Source organism: Diadema antillarum, unplaced genomic scaffold, assembly GCF_040938485.1.
Source record: "Diadema antillarum isolate AM-2024a unplaced genomic scaffold, OU_Dant_1.0 scf00000076, whole genome shotgun sequence".
NCBI lineage: Eukaryota > Metazoa > Echinodermata > Echinoidea > Diadematoida > Diadematidae > Diadema > Diadema antillarum.
In genome coordinates, this window is record NW_027270965.1 from 1,885,463 (window position 1) to 1,907,299 (window position 21,837).

Here is a 21,837-nt window from a genome sequence, read left to right on the forward strand (position 1 = left end):
ATGTTAAGAATGTGATGTACCTGTAATTTCATGCAGATACATAAAAACAAATAATATTCTTCGGAACGGCGCACCAGGCAATAATTATATCAATGACACAATCAATTGCCGACATGGCACCAAAAGGAGGATTGCAATTCACAATTTGCTATAGCAGTCACGAGCACCTTTATGAATTCTGCGAACTTAGCCAAAGTGCCCAATCTATCAAGGAGTATAATATAAATCCATGAAACTCGACTCTTTAATTTGCAGATAGCTTCAATCCATTCTTGCCTTATTGACGTCACTTCCTATGTATTTCCCAATATGGGGCGTTCAGATGCTGTTTCGCCCCATATACACCCAATCACCCCCCCCCCCCCCCCCCACCCACCACCAACGCCAACACCACGGCGTTTTTTTCCCTTACATAAGTTAGAATACACACGATCTATTTGCATCGCGCTTGCGTCGATCGAGAGATTGGAAAATTCGTTCACGCCGACTCACGGAAATGATTTGACAGGTTCAACGAGAAATCATTCTGTCATTTCGCTTCTACTCGGCAGAGCGCGCCAAAAGTTCGGTGTCTATTTGTTGTATTAATCCTGTTTGTTGGAAACACTCGGCTTTCGGTCAGGGACTTCTTCATCCTCGGAAACATTTAAACCAGTGAGTTATTCTTTTTCTCTTTTTTTCATCCCTTTCAATTCCCATCTCTTTTGTTTTCATTATACATATCTATCAATAATGTCGTGTGCTGTAGACGTTGTCTTTTATATAGTTTCTGGTTAAAGCATGTTCCTCTAGTTTTATCATGTAGTGACTGAGATCATTACAGAAGAATCAATTCCCGAAATTCAATTTAGCACCATATTTTAGCAAAGATTTATATAAAATGTAAATAACTTTGTACTGATCCATTTTCTACGGGAACAGATTACAATCATAACAGAGCGAAACAATATACCTAAAGAGTAAGAAGCAAAGGATCTCGTGTATTGCAAAATCCTTGGTTTTGATATTCTAAGCATTCTGTGCTTTGTAATTGATACTAATGACGGCAACAGTATGTGAAAAACAACATATTTATCTTTTCTTGACATAACGACGGTCAAGAGTAGACCAAGATTTAAAATGAATCCCCGTAAGCCGAGTTCTCGACAATGATGAAATCATTGTGACATTTACTTCAACGTTCATGCCTAATCTATCATTCATTCTTATTTTACATAGGCAACCACTAACTTAAACTTTATGATTGTGAGATAGAGATTTGCTATTTAAAGGTATTTGGTCATTGAGCAATTGAGTGTATGAGATCAGGAGATATACGCCCAAGGCTTTTACATTGGCGTAACGCTATATAATCGTATTTTAGTTCAGGGAATGTTCCTTCTTTACACGAAAGCTAAAGACCATCATTGTTATGTGCAGTGTCGAATATCAGTGGATATTACATATCAAACTTTATAATCGGCCACTCAGATAAATCAAATTGGTCAAATAATGTTACAGACACATCTCGCTTTTTAGAAACATGGAGAGAAACATGGAAAGAAAAGTGACATGGTTATGAATTGATAGCCATGAAAGAACTATTTTTTTTTTCTGATGAGATATTCTACATGTGATGGCGGGATTTGACTGTCCATGAAATATAACACACAGATTTCAGGTATTCAACTACATAGTAGTTAACTAGTGTGCAGAAATTCAATTGATATCATAAGTACAAATGTTTAAGTGATAAAACTGTTTTCTGTTGAACATTGCCATAGGAAGATGTACGGTATATTTCATGAATAAAAATGTGATAAATTCTGAGTACTCAGGACGTTATGGTTCAATCATTTAACTACGATGAAGTATGAATGTCCCATGTTTGCTTTGGCCGTAATTATAGAGAAGCATCCAGAAAAAAAGGGCAGAAGTTTCGTTAAATTTGGACATGCCTGAGACAGAAGCCTTTTGGAATGTTCAAGTTTGTATATCACTACCAAATTGTCATTAGACAGCGGTAATTGGAAATGGCTGCGACTACAAAATTTACGTAAAATAAAGGTGGCTTTCATAAGTCACCACCTCACAACATTCTATTTAGATGTATCTAATGGTACTATTGGTATAAAGAAATCACATTCACTATTACAAAGATGAACCGAGTTAAATCCAACGTTACTAGATTTTTACAATACGGAAAAAATAGATTAAAGATAACAACTCACTTTTAATGTGATTTGAAAGAAGAAAATGTCATTTCATTTGATATAGTATGCAGTAAAAGAGTTGTGATCAATATCAAAGCACTTGAAATATTTTGAATTTTTTCACTTTCTAAAGCATAGCATTGCACATTAAATATTTTGAAATCCGACATCAAATGAAGAGCGTGACCCTCTAAGCACACGCCTGACTTCTCTCAACTTTCGTGAACCTTCATTGTTTGTTTGTTTGTTTGATTGTTTTACGTACATCGAGACAAAATTATCTTCTTTTTTTTCGGCCTGTATGATATTCTTCTTTGCTTTTCGAAACACATCTTCCTCCGATCGCCGATTAATAAACTCCTGAAGACAAACATAAACTGAAACAAAATGGAAAATTTCTTTCCACTTTAAGAATTGTGACACGGTCTTCCTGTTGATTTCGTCTCGGTTTCCTGCAAGCATTGTCCTGCATTTTAATTCGACGAATTAAAGTCACGCATGGGTAAGGAATGGGGAAGAAAGACAGCGAGTTATGAGATGCCTTCTCACGTACCACTAAAATCCGGCTTACTTGATAGCAGAAAATTGAGTTTGTGACATGTCGACAGCTTTTGAATATCAGATGGGGAAAAGAAAAGGACTCTCTACATACTATGAGCGGAGTAAAATTGACTAATTGACCTAGCGGTAAATGAATTTGTTTGCATCTAAGTAGATGTATACGTCCCTCAAAAAATTATGATCTAGCGGTATATGAAAAAAATATAAATGCATTTGACTGCATTTAAGTAAATGTACACGTCCCTTAATAATTTACAAATAGTTTTTCTGCGTCTTTAGTATATATTCATTATGCATTAACGTAGAATTATGATATAATGCGGACATTGAATTCTTTTTATTATTCGATATCAACATGACTATATTCACTGAGAATGAGAGGAACATCCGTATTATTTCAGACTTTTGTCTTGTTCCTTCCCTTTGATGTACCTACTTAAGATGACAGGAAAAGTGCTTCCAAGCTCACATTTAGCAATAATAATGTGCAGAATTAGACTTTTTTTTTAATCTTAAACATTAAATTGAGCATAACCTAAACCTAGCAAAATATCGCATGTGGTGCATTGAATCCTGAACATTGTACCACTTAGTATACTTGTTGGAGTTTAAAAGGGGGAAGGAAACCGTAAAATTAAAGTGGTCCACGTATGGGTTTAACGGGTCATGTGAGATGTAAGTATCGTTGCTGATGTGAATTCGGATGCGGAATGGGACCCACCTCATCTGGTAGTCATGCCTGCAGGGATTTACGGGCTCCATCCTTCCATATACACCCTCCCGCTTCCTGAATGGTCTTGAAGAGCAATGTTTTCCATTAGACTGATTTAATCACTGCTCTTCCTGCACGCATGCCTGGAATTCAACAAGAGAAGCCAGACTTAATTGAAGCATCTCTCTCAACCAAAATGCCGTAATTAAAATACTAAAAAAAAAAAAGGAATAACAATTCTTTTAATATATAAAAGATTATAACAACAACATCAACGGTACTTTTGTTAATCTTTGTGCTATATGAACATATATCCTACGCATTTATCCAGTATAATTATATTATCTTTATGAAGTTTTGAACGCTTTGCATCACTTGTGTATAGGCAACTGGTTATTTTTTTTCTCTCCTGAGTGAGATAATAAGGCTGACATAGCAAGGAATGGCTAATTTGATAGTTATCTGTCTGCAAATATCGAATTTAAGTAACTTTGCGGTGTGTCTAATTTGTGTGTACAAACCCATTGACAACATATCAGTGAATCACAAGCAAGTTTGTTTTTTTAAAGTTCTCAACTACTATCAATAAACTAAAGCAGATTTGGCTTTGCATTCGATTAGTCACATTTTGTTTTAACAGCATGGCATAAGAAAAAGAGAAGAACTTTTAATTTTTTTTATTGAGGACCAGAAAAGATGTGTGTGTGTGTGTGTGTGTGTGTGTGTGTGTGTGTGTGTGTGTGTTTGTGCGTGTTTGTGTTTGTTGGTGTATTGCAGGGTGTAAGGCTGTCTAGACTTATGCCTCCGTGAAGTAGACGACATTTGAAGCGAGGTATCCGGCTTAAACGTCATTGTGAGTCAAGTCAAGCACTTTGAACCGCTCGCCATTGAGAACATGAAGATAAACATAGGCCACTTGAACATACCATAACATACGTGAATAGGCAATACTAAGGCCTGAAGCCAGAATTACACCCATATTAGGAAACGAAGGGGGTATGAAATGGGTGAGAGGTGCGAAGGAATTAGAGGACTGTGTCGCCTTTTTCAGCAAAAGTCGGCTTGACAAGCCAATTCAGAAACCAAAAAGACCATTATTAATGCCCGGTGGCTAACATTATTCTATTCTTGCACGACGAAGTATACGGATAGAAGGACAAATAGACTGAGAGAAGGAAAAGAAAGAAAAAGAGAGAGAGGGGGGGGGGGGGGGAGAGAGAGGGGGGAGAGAGAGGGGGGCAGAGAGAGAGAGAGGCAGATAGGGACAGAGCAGAAAGCGGAGATACGACAAGGGTGGTGTATAAAGGTGTTAAAGAGTAAATATGTACAGTCCTAAACAAGATACATTTTCTTTGAGTTCATCTTTTACCTCCTGGTTTTCGTTACCAATTATTTCAAAATGACATCAGAGGATTGCATCTTGTTCTCATAAATCAGATATATTATAATCAATTATTGCGTAATGAAGCTTTACAACATGGCATTCTTAAAACCAACATATCAATTTCATTTTAATTTTCATACGTATTTTGATTCGATGTAACAAGTGTGCACGCCATTTCTAATGACATTTTTTTTTCCTCAGTAAGCATGTGCCAATCTGTTTGACTTCTTGTAAGAAATGATTACACATCAGCTTAATTAAGTCACACAGTTAAAGGTCCTGTTTACCTTTGGGAGCAGTGATTTAAATGTTTTTTCAAGATATCACATTTGATGCATACGCGTAGGTCTGTTGTATCACAAAACATCCTACCATATAAGATTTTTGCAAGAAAGCCTAAAATACAAGGAGATATCAGTATTTTTCTCATTAAACTGTAACTGTAGACGGTTTAGTCTGGAATCATTTTTATTATAACTATTGTTCACATTTTGTGTATTTAACAATACTTAAAATTGATTATACGGATTCAAATTTTTACAGATGTCGTTTCTATCCGTAACTCACATTTTAGAACTATATTAGAGCACTAACGCTGGGTTTTTGTTTCTTCTGCAAATGTTAAATTATGCCTTTAAGCACTACAATGTATGCTTTCATCTCATTGTTATTCTTGTATAGTTCATAATAATCAAATGATCTGATTGTTTCGTATGGTTCATCATGTAACGTCATCTTTGCTAAAATTGGCGTTCCTTTAGAAACAACAGCAACAACAAAACATATGAGCTGATAAGATAATTGTTTGATATTTGGATAGAGATCTGTCTGATATTACTGCCAGTTCCCGAGTTTATAATGAATACGATATCCCTCTGTGTTTCGTTTTATAGCTTTCATTCACATGACCATTAATGTTTTCCATAATTGTTGGTGTCAATCCTTGTACCCGTGGACAATGTTGTGAGTTAAATGTATCAATACATCAATTGTCTCAAAATGTGTCGTAAAACTGAAGACTAAAAAATATTTCGACTGAGAGAACCTCTGTTAACCATGTCAAGTCATTTGAGCTTACTTAATTTTACATTTGTAGGAACGAGTAATCTAATTTAGATGATTCTGGTCATGACAGTACATAGGAGCAATACTAACGCTACGTAAAAACTATAGAGGGGGATGAAATGCACGATTGATTGAGATATGACGGTGTGAAATTCATTGTGTAATTGATATTATCTCAGATTAAGGTGTGAGTCACTTGACATTTGACTTCTTCATTCCAATGCATTCATTCGTATTATTCTCATACGAATATAAATTACAGTGTATGCTTGTTAGAAACAAAAACAAGTACAAGGCCCTCGTGACATTTAACTGGTCGCAATTATATTATGAGATGATACACTGGATAGTTTAACACAACCAACAACGGCGTCATGATGTAGTGACAGTTACATGATGGTCACTGATGCAAAGATTCCATTGTCCACATTAATGAACACCAGGGGCCCGTTGCATAAAACTTACCGTTGAATTTCAGTGGTAACTACCGTCAAAATTAGGCGTCACAGCCAATCAGCATCAAGGATTATAAAATTTACCGCTAACTTGAAGACTTACCGCTAGAAAAGAGCGGTAAGTCCAGCGGTAAGGGTTTTATGCAACACGGCCCTGGTGGACAGTGGGCTCTTTGAAGGCTCTCTATGCACTCTCGCGCAGGATTACCGTACATCGAAGGAAACCATGGCATCTTGGAGCTGGAAACTCTACGTGTGTTGCTTGTCTCTTCTCATTTTCTTCGTCTTCTCCACTTTACCCGGAGCCTACGCCTCAGAGCGGTGTGAACGGAGGGAACCACAAAGTTTTCAGGTAAACAGCAATTATCATAATTGTTGCAAATATTCCTGTATCAACCAGTCCTTATATGTAGACCTACATACCGATTTTATAATGTTTGTATTACAACCCTCGTTATTATAGAAAAAAAAACCTATAGTAGCATTCAATAGTTATTCCTCATTTAAATCTTTTTCCTACGAATTGAAGTACCGATGAAAAAAAAAAAAACCAGTAGCATTCAATTCCTCATGTATTTTTTTTTCCTACGAATTGAAGTTCCGGATTTAAAATTCTAGACGCTGAAGTCTCGCCTAATGAATGTCGCCATATTAAATCCATTTTTTTTAGAATGTTGAATTCTCATGCATCACATTATTCTGTTGGGTAGATACACGAACTTTTATCAAAAATCCCTGTAAGGAACATTTTGTTATGTGTTCTTTGTTTCGTGGATTTTCATGATCAGCACAGGTCTCAATTAATTTTTTGTTCTTTGTCCCTTTTTGTGATCCTTTTTTTTTCTTGAATATTTCGATTATTTTGTATTACGTGCGACATCAATGACTTTATTTATAGTTCATTTTGTAGATATAGTATAAATTTTCGCTCTTCATCTACACTTTGCATCGTCCATCTTTGTAAATCCAAGCAATAAAGTGTAATGTAAGGTATCATCTTTGAACCCACTGCAAGAGAACGTTTTACCATTACCGTCCTGTAATTTTGTAACGCAAAGAATTTTGCCTCGTTAATAGCAAACGCTATATTTTGTAATGAAAATGATTATAGTTCAATGTATTTATTCATGGCGGTTATCGGCTATGGCGGTTATCGGCTATACGGCACATTGTATACGATGCCTGCTATGACGTATAGTTTGTATGTAGTGTGTAATATGATAACTTCGACAAGAATTTCCTTTATACTTTTCAAATTTCAATCTGTACGCAAATTTCTGGTTTTGAAGTTGCTCTATGTTACATTGCAGCATCTTGTGCACATATCAAATGATTTGGTCAATTTCCAAGGGAGAATTTGTTGTTGTTTGTTTTTATTAACCATGAGAAAAATTTTGTTCACTGTCGATAAAATACCAGTGATACTTCGAGAAGATGCTAAGATTACTTAAATCAAACTGAATATATTGGATTGCTTTTGTTATAGAAAACGTACAAAATGTTGTAACTTGCTTTTATTGTTCTCTTTTGTCTTTGTCTCAGTGTCTATAAACTGTCTCAGAATGTATACTGTCCCTGAATCATAATACCATTTGTAAATCCTTTGACGTGTTTCTTTCTTTTCCACTGCCTAACACCAACCCTCAGAGATTATCAAATTTAGTCAATTCATGTTCGGTGTTGGAGTTCGCGTTGCTGAACGTATTTGACCCACATGTGGATTTGACCAGCATCCACATGTGGCTACATGTTGTCCCCACTCACGTCAAGTAGTTTGTACGTGCATAGCCTATGCAAATGCAAAGAGGTATACAGTGTACTAGGTTAGGGTACCGCCTTGTAGAGTACAAAAGCCACCAATGGAGAGTGTAGCAGTCTGGACATGGCCACATTACTTAAATGTCGAGGAGCAAAATCGAGATCGTTGCATTTTGGAAATGTTAAGAAATTTATGGATATTTTATCCTACTTCCACTTTTCCAGTACAAAACGTTCATCACTGCGTCTTTTCACATTGACTTGAACCAATCACTTTGTGGGTTTGTTCGTTTTTCGTCGTGCAAAAACATTCCTGCGCGTTTACTTCCACTCGCGGTGGTGTGAGGTTAAAACTATTTTTAGGAATTGATGTTACTATGACAGGTATCACTTACATTAATCCGACGGTTGATGTTATTGCTACATTCAATGCAGTTGAGTGGGAGATATCATTAGTCAAGCAGCAGTATCTCCGAACATGAATGCACCCAATGGTTAGAACCTCTTTTTGTCATGAAGGATCCTATTTTCATCCAACATCCAACAACAAAAAAGTGAAATAGAATACAAAGTATGCATGAAACAATCATATTATTTGATCAATTAAAAAAGAAAGACCAAAAAGAAAAGGCAAAGCGAATCGTAGAATAGGACCTATATAACAAAGTATGAAATGTGCACGAAGTAGAATAATGTATGCTTTCAAGAGTGACAGATTATGAATTATTTGAGTGCATATTATGCATGGAGAAAGGCGATGGTGTGTTATCTTAACGATTTCAGATTGACGTGAAGACTGGAGTTGCATGTGCATGTAATGATAGCAAACTCAAATTCCATCTTGGTAGAAAGAACTAGAAGGAGTGTCACACACGTCGAATCGTCTCCGCCATCAAACGACTTGTACATGTTTTTTTCCGAGCAGGGATTTCAGACGGCGCCCTCATCGGTCATCAGGAGACTGTTGGCTGATTACTTACAAGCGAGAAAGATGAAATCAGGGACCCGAGTTAGCTCCAGACCACGAGAAGTGAGTTAGAACTCAGTGCTTATCCGTGATTACGTATACATAAAAATATATAGTCGCAGAGGAAAAATAAAATGTTTTTTTTTTTTTTTTATTCGTCAGGCGAGTGTTTCGAAAGTGATCTTGGCAGAATATAGCATTAGTAGTTTGTGGGGAGGGGGTTTCTGAGTGTGTGTTTGTCTTGGCTGAAACTCTCTGTAATATAACTCCACCAACGTTTGTTAATGTTTGTCTACTGACGGTGATGGGAAATCCAATTGCAGATACCTTAGGGTTGATAGAAAGAACGGTGTGCCTAAATGCAAATGTATACGTGCTAAGTTGATAGATACAGGTTCTCACTCATGTTAGAGATGGGACATTAGTTACGCATTATAAGGCCTCTTAAAAAAAGTGTTTATTATATAGTATGTGCGCTTCGGAAAATGTTCTGGATACTTCGTAGCAGGCAGGGCCGGCGGAACGGGGGAGGGGCTTTTTTTTCCCGGAAGTGGCACAAAAAATAGGATGGTTATGTTTTCGCCACGGTTGATGAAATCTTGAAGTGGAGCGTGGGTAAGGCCCTTTGTGTGTGCGTGTGTATGCGTGTGTGTGTGTGTGTGTGTGTGTGCTTGCCAGCTGGTTTAGAAGGAAGCCGAAAATGGAATCAGAAAGTTGCGCTGAAGGGCTTTTTAGTTTCGTTTTGTTTTGCTTTTATGCTCGTTAGCTGATGAAACTCAAAATGGCATGAGAAGTAATAAACCTGCCCCTCCCCCCCCCCCCCCCCCAACTTTTAAAAACGTAGCGCTGGCTGTGGCAGGTGCTATGCGGTACTATCATGTAGGCCTATACACATACATGTACAATCTATGTATTGGTAAACATGAATCACTGAATCCTCCCTCGCTGCTCATCCTGCTATCCAGGTATGCATCACTCAGGGAAACGAGTGCCAACCCGGTTCTTCCACCCCTTGTTGCGGTCGTATGGGCTGCTACACCTACTCTGGCGAGGAATGCGAACAGGGCGACAATTGCATCTGCCGAAATAACCAATACCACCGTGACCCATACTTCTAGACTAACGTTTCATCTGGACCTCACATCCAGGTGGACATCCATCGCGTTTGACCCATTCTATGAGCTGTGGTCAGACTAGCTTTTTATCTATAGCAACGTGTATCTTTAATTATTACGTAGTTGTTGTGTTTGTTACGAGAATTTTCGCATGATTCATGTGAGCGATTTTTTTTTACAGCTCTATTGTATCTCTCAGAGTAGGCCTAAGTGCGTGCAGAGTGGTGAAACTTAAAGGGATAGTATAGTTTTGGTTAAGACCTAATTTCGGGTTTCTATCATTTTTGGATTAGAAATTGAGAAACCTTTTATCAAAAATAAAAGAGCATGTGATTCCAAGAGTGATTCAACATTTGTTTGATGAAAATTGGTCTTGAAATCGCTCAGATATTCAAAACAGAGCAATCCTAATAAAAGGTGGAACCCACCTTTTATTAGGATCACTTTGTTTTACCTTGTTTTCGGATGTCTCAGCCATTCCAAATCCGATTTTTATCAAATTAACTCCGAATTCCTCTTAGAATGGTATGCTCTGTGTATTTCATAAGTGATTTCTTGGTATCTCGCAAAAAGTTAAAAGGCCAATCCTCATCTCCACCAATACTATACTATCCCTTTCATTGGTAAGGGTATTTTCCACAACAGCGTGTTCATTGCAAGACACCTGTTTCAGACACCTGTTTCAAATATGACATTTCTCTCTCTCTCTCTCTCTCTCTCTCTCTCTTTGGGGCGGGGCATTCTGCTCAAAAGGTGAACCTTGTGTTTAAAAATCTAACAGAGCTTTATCTTCAAAGGTTCAAAGGCTCAAATTTATTTTCATTTCCATCAAATAAACAGGGAAATTGTATACAATGCATAAGAAGAACACAATGTGTGATACATAGTTTCAAAAACGTAATTCAACAAAATATATGTGATAATGAATAACAGCATAATTGTTGTTATTGTTGTTGTTTTCCAAGTATATACATTATGCAAAGTACACATTAAATAAGGATGGGAATGGAAATATCTACTTCACCAAGGTGTCTGTTTTAGTGATCAACGTTGTATAAGCTCCTCTTTTCAGTAGACTCCTTTCCGTCAATACAGTTACTTTTTTATCACCATTGCAAAATGTGCATTGTTTCTATTCATTCGTTATTCAATTCATATCATATTGTATCAAACCTTTATGATTTGCACTGTTTGCAAATTGTTAATAAAATATGATTTCTTTAATGTAACTATACTTTCTATTTGTATCATCTTTCTGTTTAATGGAAATAAAAACACAATTAAATTGAATGTATTAGTGTAAGATTATTTGAGACGGATTGGATAAATTGCCTCTGAATGACGATTTTCACTAGCAATATAAATAATCTGTATATATGGGGTCCCTTGGAGTGTTTCACAAAGAATTTGAGTCGAGCTTAAAATTTAAGGTTGACTAAAAGATTTGGTATGCTCTGTGTATGTCGTCAATGTTGCTCAAATTTTTAATGAAAATGAAGATTTTGGATACTTTTTTTTCATGTAGCTATGATGATATAAGATTCAAATTCAAATTCAAATTCAAATTCGTTTTTCACTTTTTTTTTTCAACAGAATGTACAAGAAACAATATTATACATTTGACATGCGAGTCGTTAAAAATATACATAACCAGACAGGATTAGCAACATGTTCATGTCTACATGGTCAGTACAAAAAAGATACATACACTCTTATACACTCTGCGAAAAGCTTGTATCATGTGGGTACCTCTGAGGAAAAGGGGGAAATAAGGGGGGTGAAAAGCTTACAACTACAAAGAGTGCGGGAAACTAGGAACATTAATTTTGTGAACATTAATGATAATGTGAAGTGAGTGATGATTAGGCTAATGAGATTGAACAGGGAAACCAGTGGCATAACATAATCTTTATTCAGTCTTAAATCAAGTTCGACTTCGTGAAACACCCCCCCCCCCCCCACCGTTGCATTATTTATGAAAGATAAAATCAAACAAGTCAGAAATCAAACCTATATGTTAGGTATCAACCAATCAGCATTGAGTATTCAGACTCCTATGTATGATTTATCAGCTTATGTTTAATCTCAAATTTTATGCCACAGGGCCCAGATACCTAATTGACAAAAAGAGTTGATTTAATGAACTGCGAGATATAGCAAGAAAAAATATTGCCAAACAAGTATGCTCACCCCTTTACATAGTATTCGATTGTATTGTGTGTTTGTGTGAGTGGGTGCGGGGATGTGTGTGTGTGTGTGTGTGTGTGTGTGTGTGTATGGGCGGATTTGTGTGTGCATGTGTGGACTTTGAACGCTCTTGTCAAAGTCGCGGCAAGTTTCGGCATGAAGATCAAATCAGTAAAATATGTTTCAACTCTGGCGAGCGTCAGCTTTCTTGCATTCCTTTCTATTGTCATTTTTAGCGTCAACAGGTGTTAAAGTATTGTAGTTATATACACATTCTATTGTTCGTTGAAAGTTTGATATGTGTGATAGGTAAAGCACCTGGTAGCAAGATTTTCGATTTATGTTGTTGTTTCAGTCCAGTTTTCATGCACTACAGTACGAATTGTGACTGGTCACGAGTGCTATGGGACAGGATTTTAATAAAAGGTGATGAGAAGCCTATTTCAACTCCACTTTACCTCCTTGAATAGACTGCGCCTAATTTTTCACGGAATGTAAGAACTATTCACATTTCTTTTATACATCTCTGACACTACTTGGACCACTTGGACTTGGTCCAAGCCGTGGTCTGAGTGCAACAGCAAATATTTCTCTGCGAGTGAGGCGCATGGGAAACTTTGAGATGGATAGGGAGCCTATGATACAGTACTTTGCATATTTGGTGACGTCAAAGCGCAATATCCAACTGATTCCTCTCATTTTTTTATCACCTTCTTTTCTTTTGTCTATTGTCCTGTCTTGTTTATAACATAGTTTCGGTCCTACCGCATACATTATAATAATTATAATCTGAGTTTGCCTGAATACATGAAATGTATAGCACAGAATCATCAGATACCATGCTGAAAAACAGTTTTGAGGTCTGCTGCAATTAAGTACGGCATGCTTGCGAAACAAATATGTATAACTGTTTTTCGTGTCACTGGGTCTCAGTTGTACATGAATTTTATATTATATACAAAGGTCAAATCAAACACATACACACCGAAAAAAATCTTCCGATAAGCATTCGTGGTGTTGTAAGAAAAAAAAAACAATGTTCTGTCGGGTAACAAATGAGATATCTCAATTGCATTTACCATGTATATGTACTTAAATGACCTTTGGAATGTACACTTCTTGCTTCAATTGTTTGTTATCAATGAATGTACAGCACTATATTAATACAGTGTACCTCACATAACGATTATTGTAGTCCGCTTATTCAGAGTGCGGTTGTACTCGCGTACTCGCGAACATACAACACACCCAAACACACATAAATACTAATATCCGTCACCAGTCCTTTGGAGCATGATATACTATGATCTTTTGAATTGCCGACTGTCTTTGAACGCTAAATATCCTGTATTTCTTTTTTTTTACATACTTTCCTACGGTATATTGTTATCAGCGTGAGGTCTATAATCTGACATCCCCTCATTGATCTTGTCACATCGATGTTTGTATTATCACGTGACGCGCTGGTTTCGGAGCTGCACTATTTCTAGAACTCTCTCGTTAATAGCATACACACACACACACACACATACACACAACACACACAAACACACACACTCACACACACACACACACACACACATACTCACACACACACACACGCACACACACACACTAGTGTCTATATGTAAACAACACAAACATAGCACCTATACATTCAATTAAAGTTACTGACACTATTGTTAAACGAAATCACACAACTAAAAGTTGCAATAATAATATCGTATCACTCCAGCTCCAATTATGATGGGGTTACTTATAAGTTGTAATATTTGTATTGTGATCATTATTAGTTATAAATATTGTGATCATTATCAGTTATAAAATTGAAGAAAATAATTAATTTAAGGTTAATAGATGAATAAAGCAAATATACATATTCATTAAGACCATATTGCGTTCTTTTGGTATTGATCAATTAGAGCGTATAAAAATTGCAGTAAAACGTACAGGGGTGTGTATTGGAATTCCGTCATAGTTCTTTAGATGTTTTTCGGGAATACATAACGATACCAGTTCATATTTTCATTTTTTCAACGCATTCTGATAGAAAAGTTTTCTGGTCATTTCTCAACAAAATATTTCATCGCAATTCCCTAAACAATAAGCCATCTCTTACACCAGCTTTCGAGTGTAAGTGTACCATACACACATTATCACATAATGTATATAGGCCTATACATATTATATAACATATGAATATATATATATATATATATATATATATATATAAATAATAACTGTAATCATAATATATATATAAACATATGTATATGATTGTTATTATTATCATTATCATGATATCCATGTAAACACTTATGCACATGCACACACATACCAGCGCATGTTAAAACACAGACGTCCAAGAATGTATTAATAATCAGCAGTTCTTATTTTTAGATGACCCCACTTCCGAGAATGTATGCACTCTGCACTACGAGGGATCGGGTTCTCACCTCCCTGGTTTGGATTGGGGCAAGGTATGCAGACGTGATTAACAGCCATGAATGCCACGGTTTCTGTTATTGTCTCGGGAACACAGTCCAATAGGCAAGTACTGGCAATTCCAATACACGTCAACGGCCTGTGTGACATGACGCATGACGCACCGCTCGCGATTTCGCAATCCGCATGCGGGGAGAACCCCAACACATTCGCTCGGGACCACCAGAACAACGCCATTTTACGTGTAGTGTTAAACTAGCATCCAACGAAGTAAGCCACAGGGGTACGGAAACGGAGATGAAATTTCCTTTTCATCGGACTGATAAGGTGAAGTTGATTCTTGTACATGTGACATGTACAGAGCATGGTAAGGACTGTAAAGATTGATATAAATCAAATTCTAATCGTGTTACTTTTCTTCTTTGCTTGAATTCCTCCAGTGAGGAGAACTGCCTGTACGTTGCAGAGCTGTTTAAGACGTGAGATTTGTGAATGAATAGTACTAGTAGGCAAGGTTACAGGATTACAATTAATAATATTTTATACTTTGTATACAGGTGCGGGTTTGGTATGTATGTCAAGAAGAAAGCTCAGTGATAGATTATAAAACAGAGAAGGGTTTCTCTAGTCTGAGGGAATAGTGGTGGAGTTGCAGCAAGATCAAGGAAGAATGAATTTGGTTGTTGCAGTTTTGGTGAGATGCATTTCCCGTCGCTTTGGCCACTTCGTGAGGAAGCTGTTCCTGAAAGTTTTGTACAGTGAGCATTCACCCACCAGTACTGGTGGGTCACTGTTTCAAGCATTCTGGGCTTGTTTTGCCTCTTATGGTGTGTAGGCGAGAGTTGATGGTTTGGTCATGAAGCTTCATGGTTGGGTAGGCCTATACCCCGCTTAGCAGTCGAGCTTTGATGGGTATTGCTTGTTGGAGATGTGAGTGAATGATGGAGGGCAGGAGTTTATGTCCATGACACAGGACGGTGGAATTTGGAAAGTAGGCCAGTAAGTGTAGTGATAGTTTTGTACTGACTGCCTTCTCGGACGTCCGTGCAATGTTTTTCCTCAGGACATCAATTCTCATCTTTAAAATTGAACTTGAACTTGAACTTGAACTTCTTGTGGGGTCCACTGAAACACACCCACACTTTTCCCTTTCATAGGCCCTATAATCTATATGAAGGGATGAAGTAGTGATAAAATTTGCAGGGACCAAAAGTAAAATTTCAAACATTTCCACAAAATCTTACACTTTCACACATGTTTATGATGGGAATGACTTTTGTGTTTCATGCCAACAAGATTTTTAAATTGTATTAGGTTAATCACGTTTCGATCGTTTTATTTGATATAAAATAGTCAAGTAAAATTTACCCGATATTTATGTAAGGATATTTAACATGAATCTTCAGAACGACGGCGTCATCAAACCCCAATCATCAAAAGTAGAAATACACCTGCGAAATTCTTTGTACATCAACAGAAAACTGGCAGCTGTTCGAATATCTATTAAAGCCAGTTGGAACTCTATTTTTTTAACCTACCGTGTACTTTGTGTTCGTCACTTCCGAACGGTCCCCTGGGATCTGTACCAGGAAGTTTGAAGTGGGGTTCGACGAGGATAGAGTTTGGGTAATAAAATCACACAATTTGGGTTAATTTGGGGGATGCAGATTGAAGGGTCGCGCTGGATTTATGTCCACGGTATGCTGAGGGAGATCATTCCAGAGTTTCATATCTTCTGGGATAAGAATGATTCCGCAAATGGTGTTGATCAGCATTGGAAGGTAGTTAACTGCTTGACATGTGTCCGCGTTCGCGTACTTCTTGAGCTTTTCTATACCTCCTTTATGTACTTGATATGACATTCATTCGCAATTATTGTATGTAAACTGGCATACCTCATCAAGGGAACTCTTAAATAATACCTGATCGATCTTACCAAATTCTTTCGAGCAGCCATGAATATTTCTTGAATACATTCCCTCAATACTGAATTAACTTTCAAGGGTTTGAAAGCTGACGTACCCAGGTTGCGCATTATCTGAATGAATGTGTTAAATTGCTTCAAAATTATCTCGTACTTATATCACTTCTCAGTCTTTAAATATTTAGATTTATATGTCCTTGTTACTTCGTTTAAACAGGTGTACACTCGGCTGATTTCAGAGTGCTAATCGGCAAAGTATTTTCAAATCAATTCGTCGCAATTCCAGGTAACTAACTGACGTAGGACATAGCAACACGCTGTTTTGGTAGTCCCATTATCAAATGGGTCCCGTTTCTTCTCTTCCCCACTTCCTGTCTGTTTGCACGTTTCATTTCTCTTTATGTGACAATTGCATTACTGGTAACAAATATTCCAGATGAAACGTCTGGCAGCATACTGGGCTCATTGGGACCACCTTAGCTTCATTTAGGCCTACCAGTTTCGAGAAATCATGTGATACAAAAGGTTAAATGCTTTACTTGTGGAATTAGAACTATACGCGTAGATTGACGGATTATGAAAACTCCTGCTGAGTGCACCAGAATGGCTTCAGGTGTAGAATTTAAGTGATCACAACAGCGATCAGTACTCGAAAAATAAATGAAGATGTGAGTAATAGACAGTGGAGTTCATATTTTACACGTTTTATTTTGTCATACGCATTCCTTCCACAAATTTGTATCATTTCCCATGCCCTCTAGAAGACTTTAAAAAGTCAGTGCTCTTTCATCAATGCGGGAAAAATGAAACTGTCTTTAATTCCCTGGTATATTTTGATAATTGCTGCCCTAATGTCATATATCTTGTGCGTCTTCCTGTATTCAGCTTGGACGGCGAATAGATATCTGATTATATTATAACGGAAACAAAACATTCAAACAGATTGTCTGATTTTCCCAAACCTCACTGATATGTATATTCTGTGTTCACTGAATACTCAAAATGAACTTTTGGTAAATTCCTTTTCAGCCTTCGCCTGTCACGTCCATGTTTACTTGCCTCCGAAAGAATGTCAGTTGTTTGTTTTCTCTCTATCAGTAGGTCTACACAGTATAATTGGGCATATCTATTGATGTAGGCGTATCATGTGTCATCACACATGACTGAATTCATTGTTGCTGTAGCTACGTTTGGAGCATTGCATCCCAGCTGAACTATAGGACTATACTAGTTTTCCGGATAATTAAACTAGTACACTTCAACTACGTCATTATGGACAACCATGTGAAGAGAATAATTAGAAATATTTAGAACTTTTTCTCACTCTTCCATCACAATGAAGCACTTGGTATTCACCTCTTTCAACCTTGTACCGAGAGGGACCTGGCAGTGGCGAATGACGTGGCTCTTGCATGCACTAGACATTGGGAAATGGTTGTGTGATGATACGAGATGATGATGATGACCTCTTTCAGAAAGCAGCGAGAATAATATCACCCTTAGTGCCTTAACATGTATCAGTAGCAAGTCGATGGTATAAGGACTTTTTATGAAAAATGAAAAGTTGCTGAATTCTTCGTATATTTTCTTTACACGCTGTATTGCTATCCGTAATGATGTCATGAAGTGTACTTGTAGTCTCCCTATATCTAGTGATGACGGCATCTGGACTTTTAAGAATTCATATCTTTTGCACGGATTGTCCGATTTAGCCCAAACTGTCATTGATGTGGTCCATTATATGAATTGCTGCTTTCAGTCATCTAAGTTAAATTTGCTCTTCGGTTTTCTTTGACACGATATGGGTCACTAATCCAGATTACCTATTTGTCTTTAAATAGTTTATTTATACCCTGTAGTAATCTTTTATGGCCAAAATGTAGTCTTTCCGTATTTCTATCGTTTGGATATGCATACTACTTCTCTTTCCCATAAAAAAAATGCATACATTGATGTGATATCAAATACAGTATTCCTAAATTTATTATTGTAACGAGTTCGTGATAGATCTTACTATTGATCTCAGTACTGTACCTTTTTTTCTTTATCCCGTAATGCTTTGGTTATGAATATGGGATTGTATTGAGACCGACAACACAGATTCTTTAAGACCATTTCCGGAATTGAATGCATTATAGATCCCGGGACGTGCTTCCCAGTGTTATTTCATATACCCCTTATTATACAAACTGTTTTTATTATGGGGAAACTACAAGTTTAATGTACATGTAAATGTATACTCTCAAAGGTTGTTCATTTTTCTGCATTGCCCACCATTATGTTATGCTTTCTGTGGGTATACATGAATATATTTGATGTTCCAGTGTTATTGTGACTACTATATGTGACCCTGCACCTCAAAACAAACAAAAAGTCGCCAGACATGAATTTTTAGTTAAGACCATATTCTGAAAGAGCAGACACTAAGCTTTAAGATTATGTATAACTCAAATCAAATGGACTCTCCTAATCTATCTAAATATCGGAAAGAAAGGACAAACTCAGGAAAAGTGTGAACTGAGAAAAGAGGCTCTGAAGTACAGTGTCTATTCAAGCGCTTAATCTTTACCAGACCGTGCTGGCTGTGCGATGAATGGGACAAAAAACAGGAAGTAAACCACCAGAGTAACAACAATGAAGGGATTATCTGATTGAACTGAAATTAGGAATGCCTCATTAACACATTCTGTCCATAATTAATGCCAACTTTCAAAGCAGTAGCACTATCTTTTCAAAAGTTATTAGAGTTGAAAGTGAAGAGTGTGGACAAGGTTTTTCAGAAATGAAAAAGGGATTCTAGAGACACACCTAATCACACTATTCTTCCAAAAATGTTCGAGATAAACTGCTAAAAAACACACTTTCCTGCCCGTTTTATGATACCAAATTTTAGCATAATGTAAAAGAAGACCCGCTCTTTCAGAAAATATGAAAAAGTCAAGTTCGGCTAGGTTGACGCATTTCACTTATTTTCAGTCCTCACGCGAAATCAGTGTGCGCGACTTTATGTTCGTTTTGAGGTGCACGGTCACATTATTAACTATTTTCTATTCTGCTTGTGTTTGTAGATGACGAAGACAGCTCACCATATTAACCATCTCCTGTTTGCATGATGAGCACTGCGTGTGAAAAATATGTCCTGACAAAATTGGACCGTCCCTAGCTCTCGGAGGAAAACCGTCTGGCAACTAGAAAAGGAAGTCCATCTTGTAGGCGTAAGGCAACCAATCAATTAATTTCCACCGATTGTGCTAGGAAGAAACGGAGTCGTAATCTTGGATATTACAACTGGCCGACGGAAAGACATCATGAATTCCAATTTGATAAATCGAGGAGTTGCGAAGATACACAAACTCAGACAAGTGGAGGAAGAAGTCAACCAGAGTGCAGCCAAGATCCACACCCACCTGACAGAGATCACCGGAAGGATCGCCGCGGCCGAGGGAGAGGAAAGAAAGCAGGTGGCGGACAAGCACCGCGAGCTCGTCGGCAGAATCAACCTCGAAGCCGACAAGGAGATCATGAAGATCAATCTCATGAGGAGATCAAAGCTGGAGCAGGCTTTTAAGGATGCCAACGACTCTTGCAAGATAATTCATGATAACACACAGATTCTGGCTTGCGAGATTGCCGGAGCTCAACGGAGAATTGATGAGTGTGTGAACAGATTGAAATCCAGGCTTGGTAAAGAGTCGAGCGCCATCAACGATGCGCACGTGAGAGTTCAACATCATGTCACTGTAGGTGGAAAAAGGTTGCCGAATGATTTTCAGGAAGCAGTGAGGTCGCTGACGGAAAATCTCGACGAGGAATTGGTCAACAGTGGGAACATAACTGAGATAGCACGAGAGGTGGAGAAATTACAATTCAAACGAGGGCAAGGATGCGACATTGGGAAACTAGAGGGCGTGGAAGACAGGTGGATGCTGAAGAATCGGGACTTATATCAGCCTGTGACGTTACTTGGCTGTACGGGACCAGATGAAATAGTGTTTGAACATGATGGGAGTTCTGTCTACACATCAAACATCAAAGATAAGAAAATGCAGAAAGTGACGAAAATATCCGGGACGTCTGTATTGACAACAACCACACATCTTTCCGGCGGGAAATTTGTCGCCGGTACCACCAACGACACTCTGGAACTATTCCATCAAACAGTGCCTGGTGAATGGCGCTATCTCAGGGCCCTTGGAGACCAAGCCAAGAAATTTCACTACGTCGCTGTGGACAGGGGTGGCCTGATCTTGGCAGCGCAGTCCAATGGTTCCACCGTACACGTCTTTGACCCAAATGAGGGGAGACCGATAGGAGTGGTCACCCTGGAAAACGAGCTCAAAATCCGCGGCTTGGCTGCCATGCCGTCTGGACCCATTGCTGTACTGACCAACGACGGCGGCAAGCGGGTGCGGTTCGTGGATGGCTCGGGTAGAATCCTGTTTTCCACCAACTTTGGCAGTAAGAACGTCACATGTATCGCGGCGGATCGAGTCAAAGACTCGCTTTACTGTCTGCACCACGATTCTCGCTGCGGCATGGTTGGAGTCCACGAGATTTCGATCGGACGGGAGGCGACACCCGAGGAGATCATCAAGCTGGATTTCGAGAAGCCTGTCCTCACACCGTCTCTTGCCGTCCCGTCATCGGGAACGCTCGTCATCGAGGCTAATGAGACCCTGTACTGTTACAAGAAAACGCCATATTTGCACCATCTGATGAATGAACTCAACAGCAAGTGAGATGATAACCTTCTTGAGGGGTGTGTGACAAAATTCAACTGGCACCTGATGCCGTTCTAGTGTCAGCCCCCCCCCCCCTCCCCCCCCCCACACACACACACACGCATACACACATTGTGACTTGCCTAGTTGACGAATAAAAAACCCCTACAACTTTGAACTGCAATGCTCTTCCTGCGACTGTGATTAATGTTGATGCTAACATGCACTCATTGTGTAAACTATTAACCTTTCTGGTTAGTAGGCCCTGTATGACATGTGTCAATCGTTACACATGCATATGTATAGGTAAATAATGTTAGCTCTGGACGGAAAGAAAGTCAGTTAGATAGT

The 21,837-nt window shown here is 38.1% G+C and overlaps 2 protein-coding genes across 3 annotated transcripts; both read left to right on the top strand.

The window, feature by feature from the left end:
- The first annotated feature begins 6,595 nt into the window (after positions 1-6,595).
- Positions 6,596-10,212, top strand: LOC139717525 (uncharacterized). The gene is made up of 3 exons (XM_071629029.1): positions 6,596-6,721; positions 9,053-9,157; positions 10,060-10,212. The coding sequence occupies exons 1-3, from the start codon at positions 6,596-6,598 to the stop codon at positions 10,210-10,212; spliced, it is 384 nt and encodes a 127-aa protein (XP_071485130.1).
- A 4,858-nt stretch (positions 10,213-15,070) lies between these two features.
- Positions 15,071-21,562, top strand: LOC139717540 (uncharacterized). Of its 2 annotated transcripts, none has more exons than XM_071629048.1 (2): positions 15,071-15,208; positions 19,834-21,562. In XM_071629048.1, the coding sequence occupies exon 2, from the start codon at positions 20,074-20,076 to the stop codon at positions 21,502-21,504; it is 1,431 nt and encodes a 476-aa protein (XP_071485149.1). In that variant the 5' UTR covers positions 15,071-15,208; positions 19,834-20,073; the 3' UTR covers positions 21,505-21,562. The 2 variants fall into 2 exon arrangements, with proteins under 2 accessions (XP_071485149.1, XP_071485150.1); XM_071629049.1 differs by lacking the exon at positions 15,071-15,208 and adding an exon at positions 17,017-17,051.
- The last annotated feature ends 275 nt before the right edge of the window (positions 21,563-21,837 follow it).

What these genes read in the sequence shown, in the direction of transcription:
- LOC139717525 (XM_071629029.1), top strand. Translation starts at nt 6,596, where the DNA reads ATGGCATCTTGGAGCTGGAAACTCTACGTGTGTTGCTTGTCTCTTCTC. An exon ending in GGGAACCACAAAGTTTTCAG is followed by an intron (nt 6,722 to 9,052) that starts GTAAACAGCAAT and finishes TTTTCCGAGCAG; the next exon opens with GGATTTCAGACGGCGCCCTC. An exon ending in TTAGCTCCAGACCACGAGAA is followed by an intron (nt 9,158 to 10,059) that starts GTGAGTTAGAAC and finishes CCTGCTATCCAG; the next exon opens with GTATGCATCACTCAGGGAAA.
- LOC139717540 (XM_071629048.1), top strand. Translation starts at nt 20,074, where the DNA reads ATGAATTCCAATTTGATAAATCGAGGAGTTGCGAAGATACACAAACTC.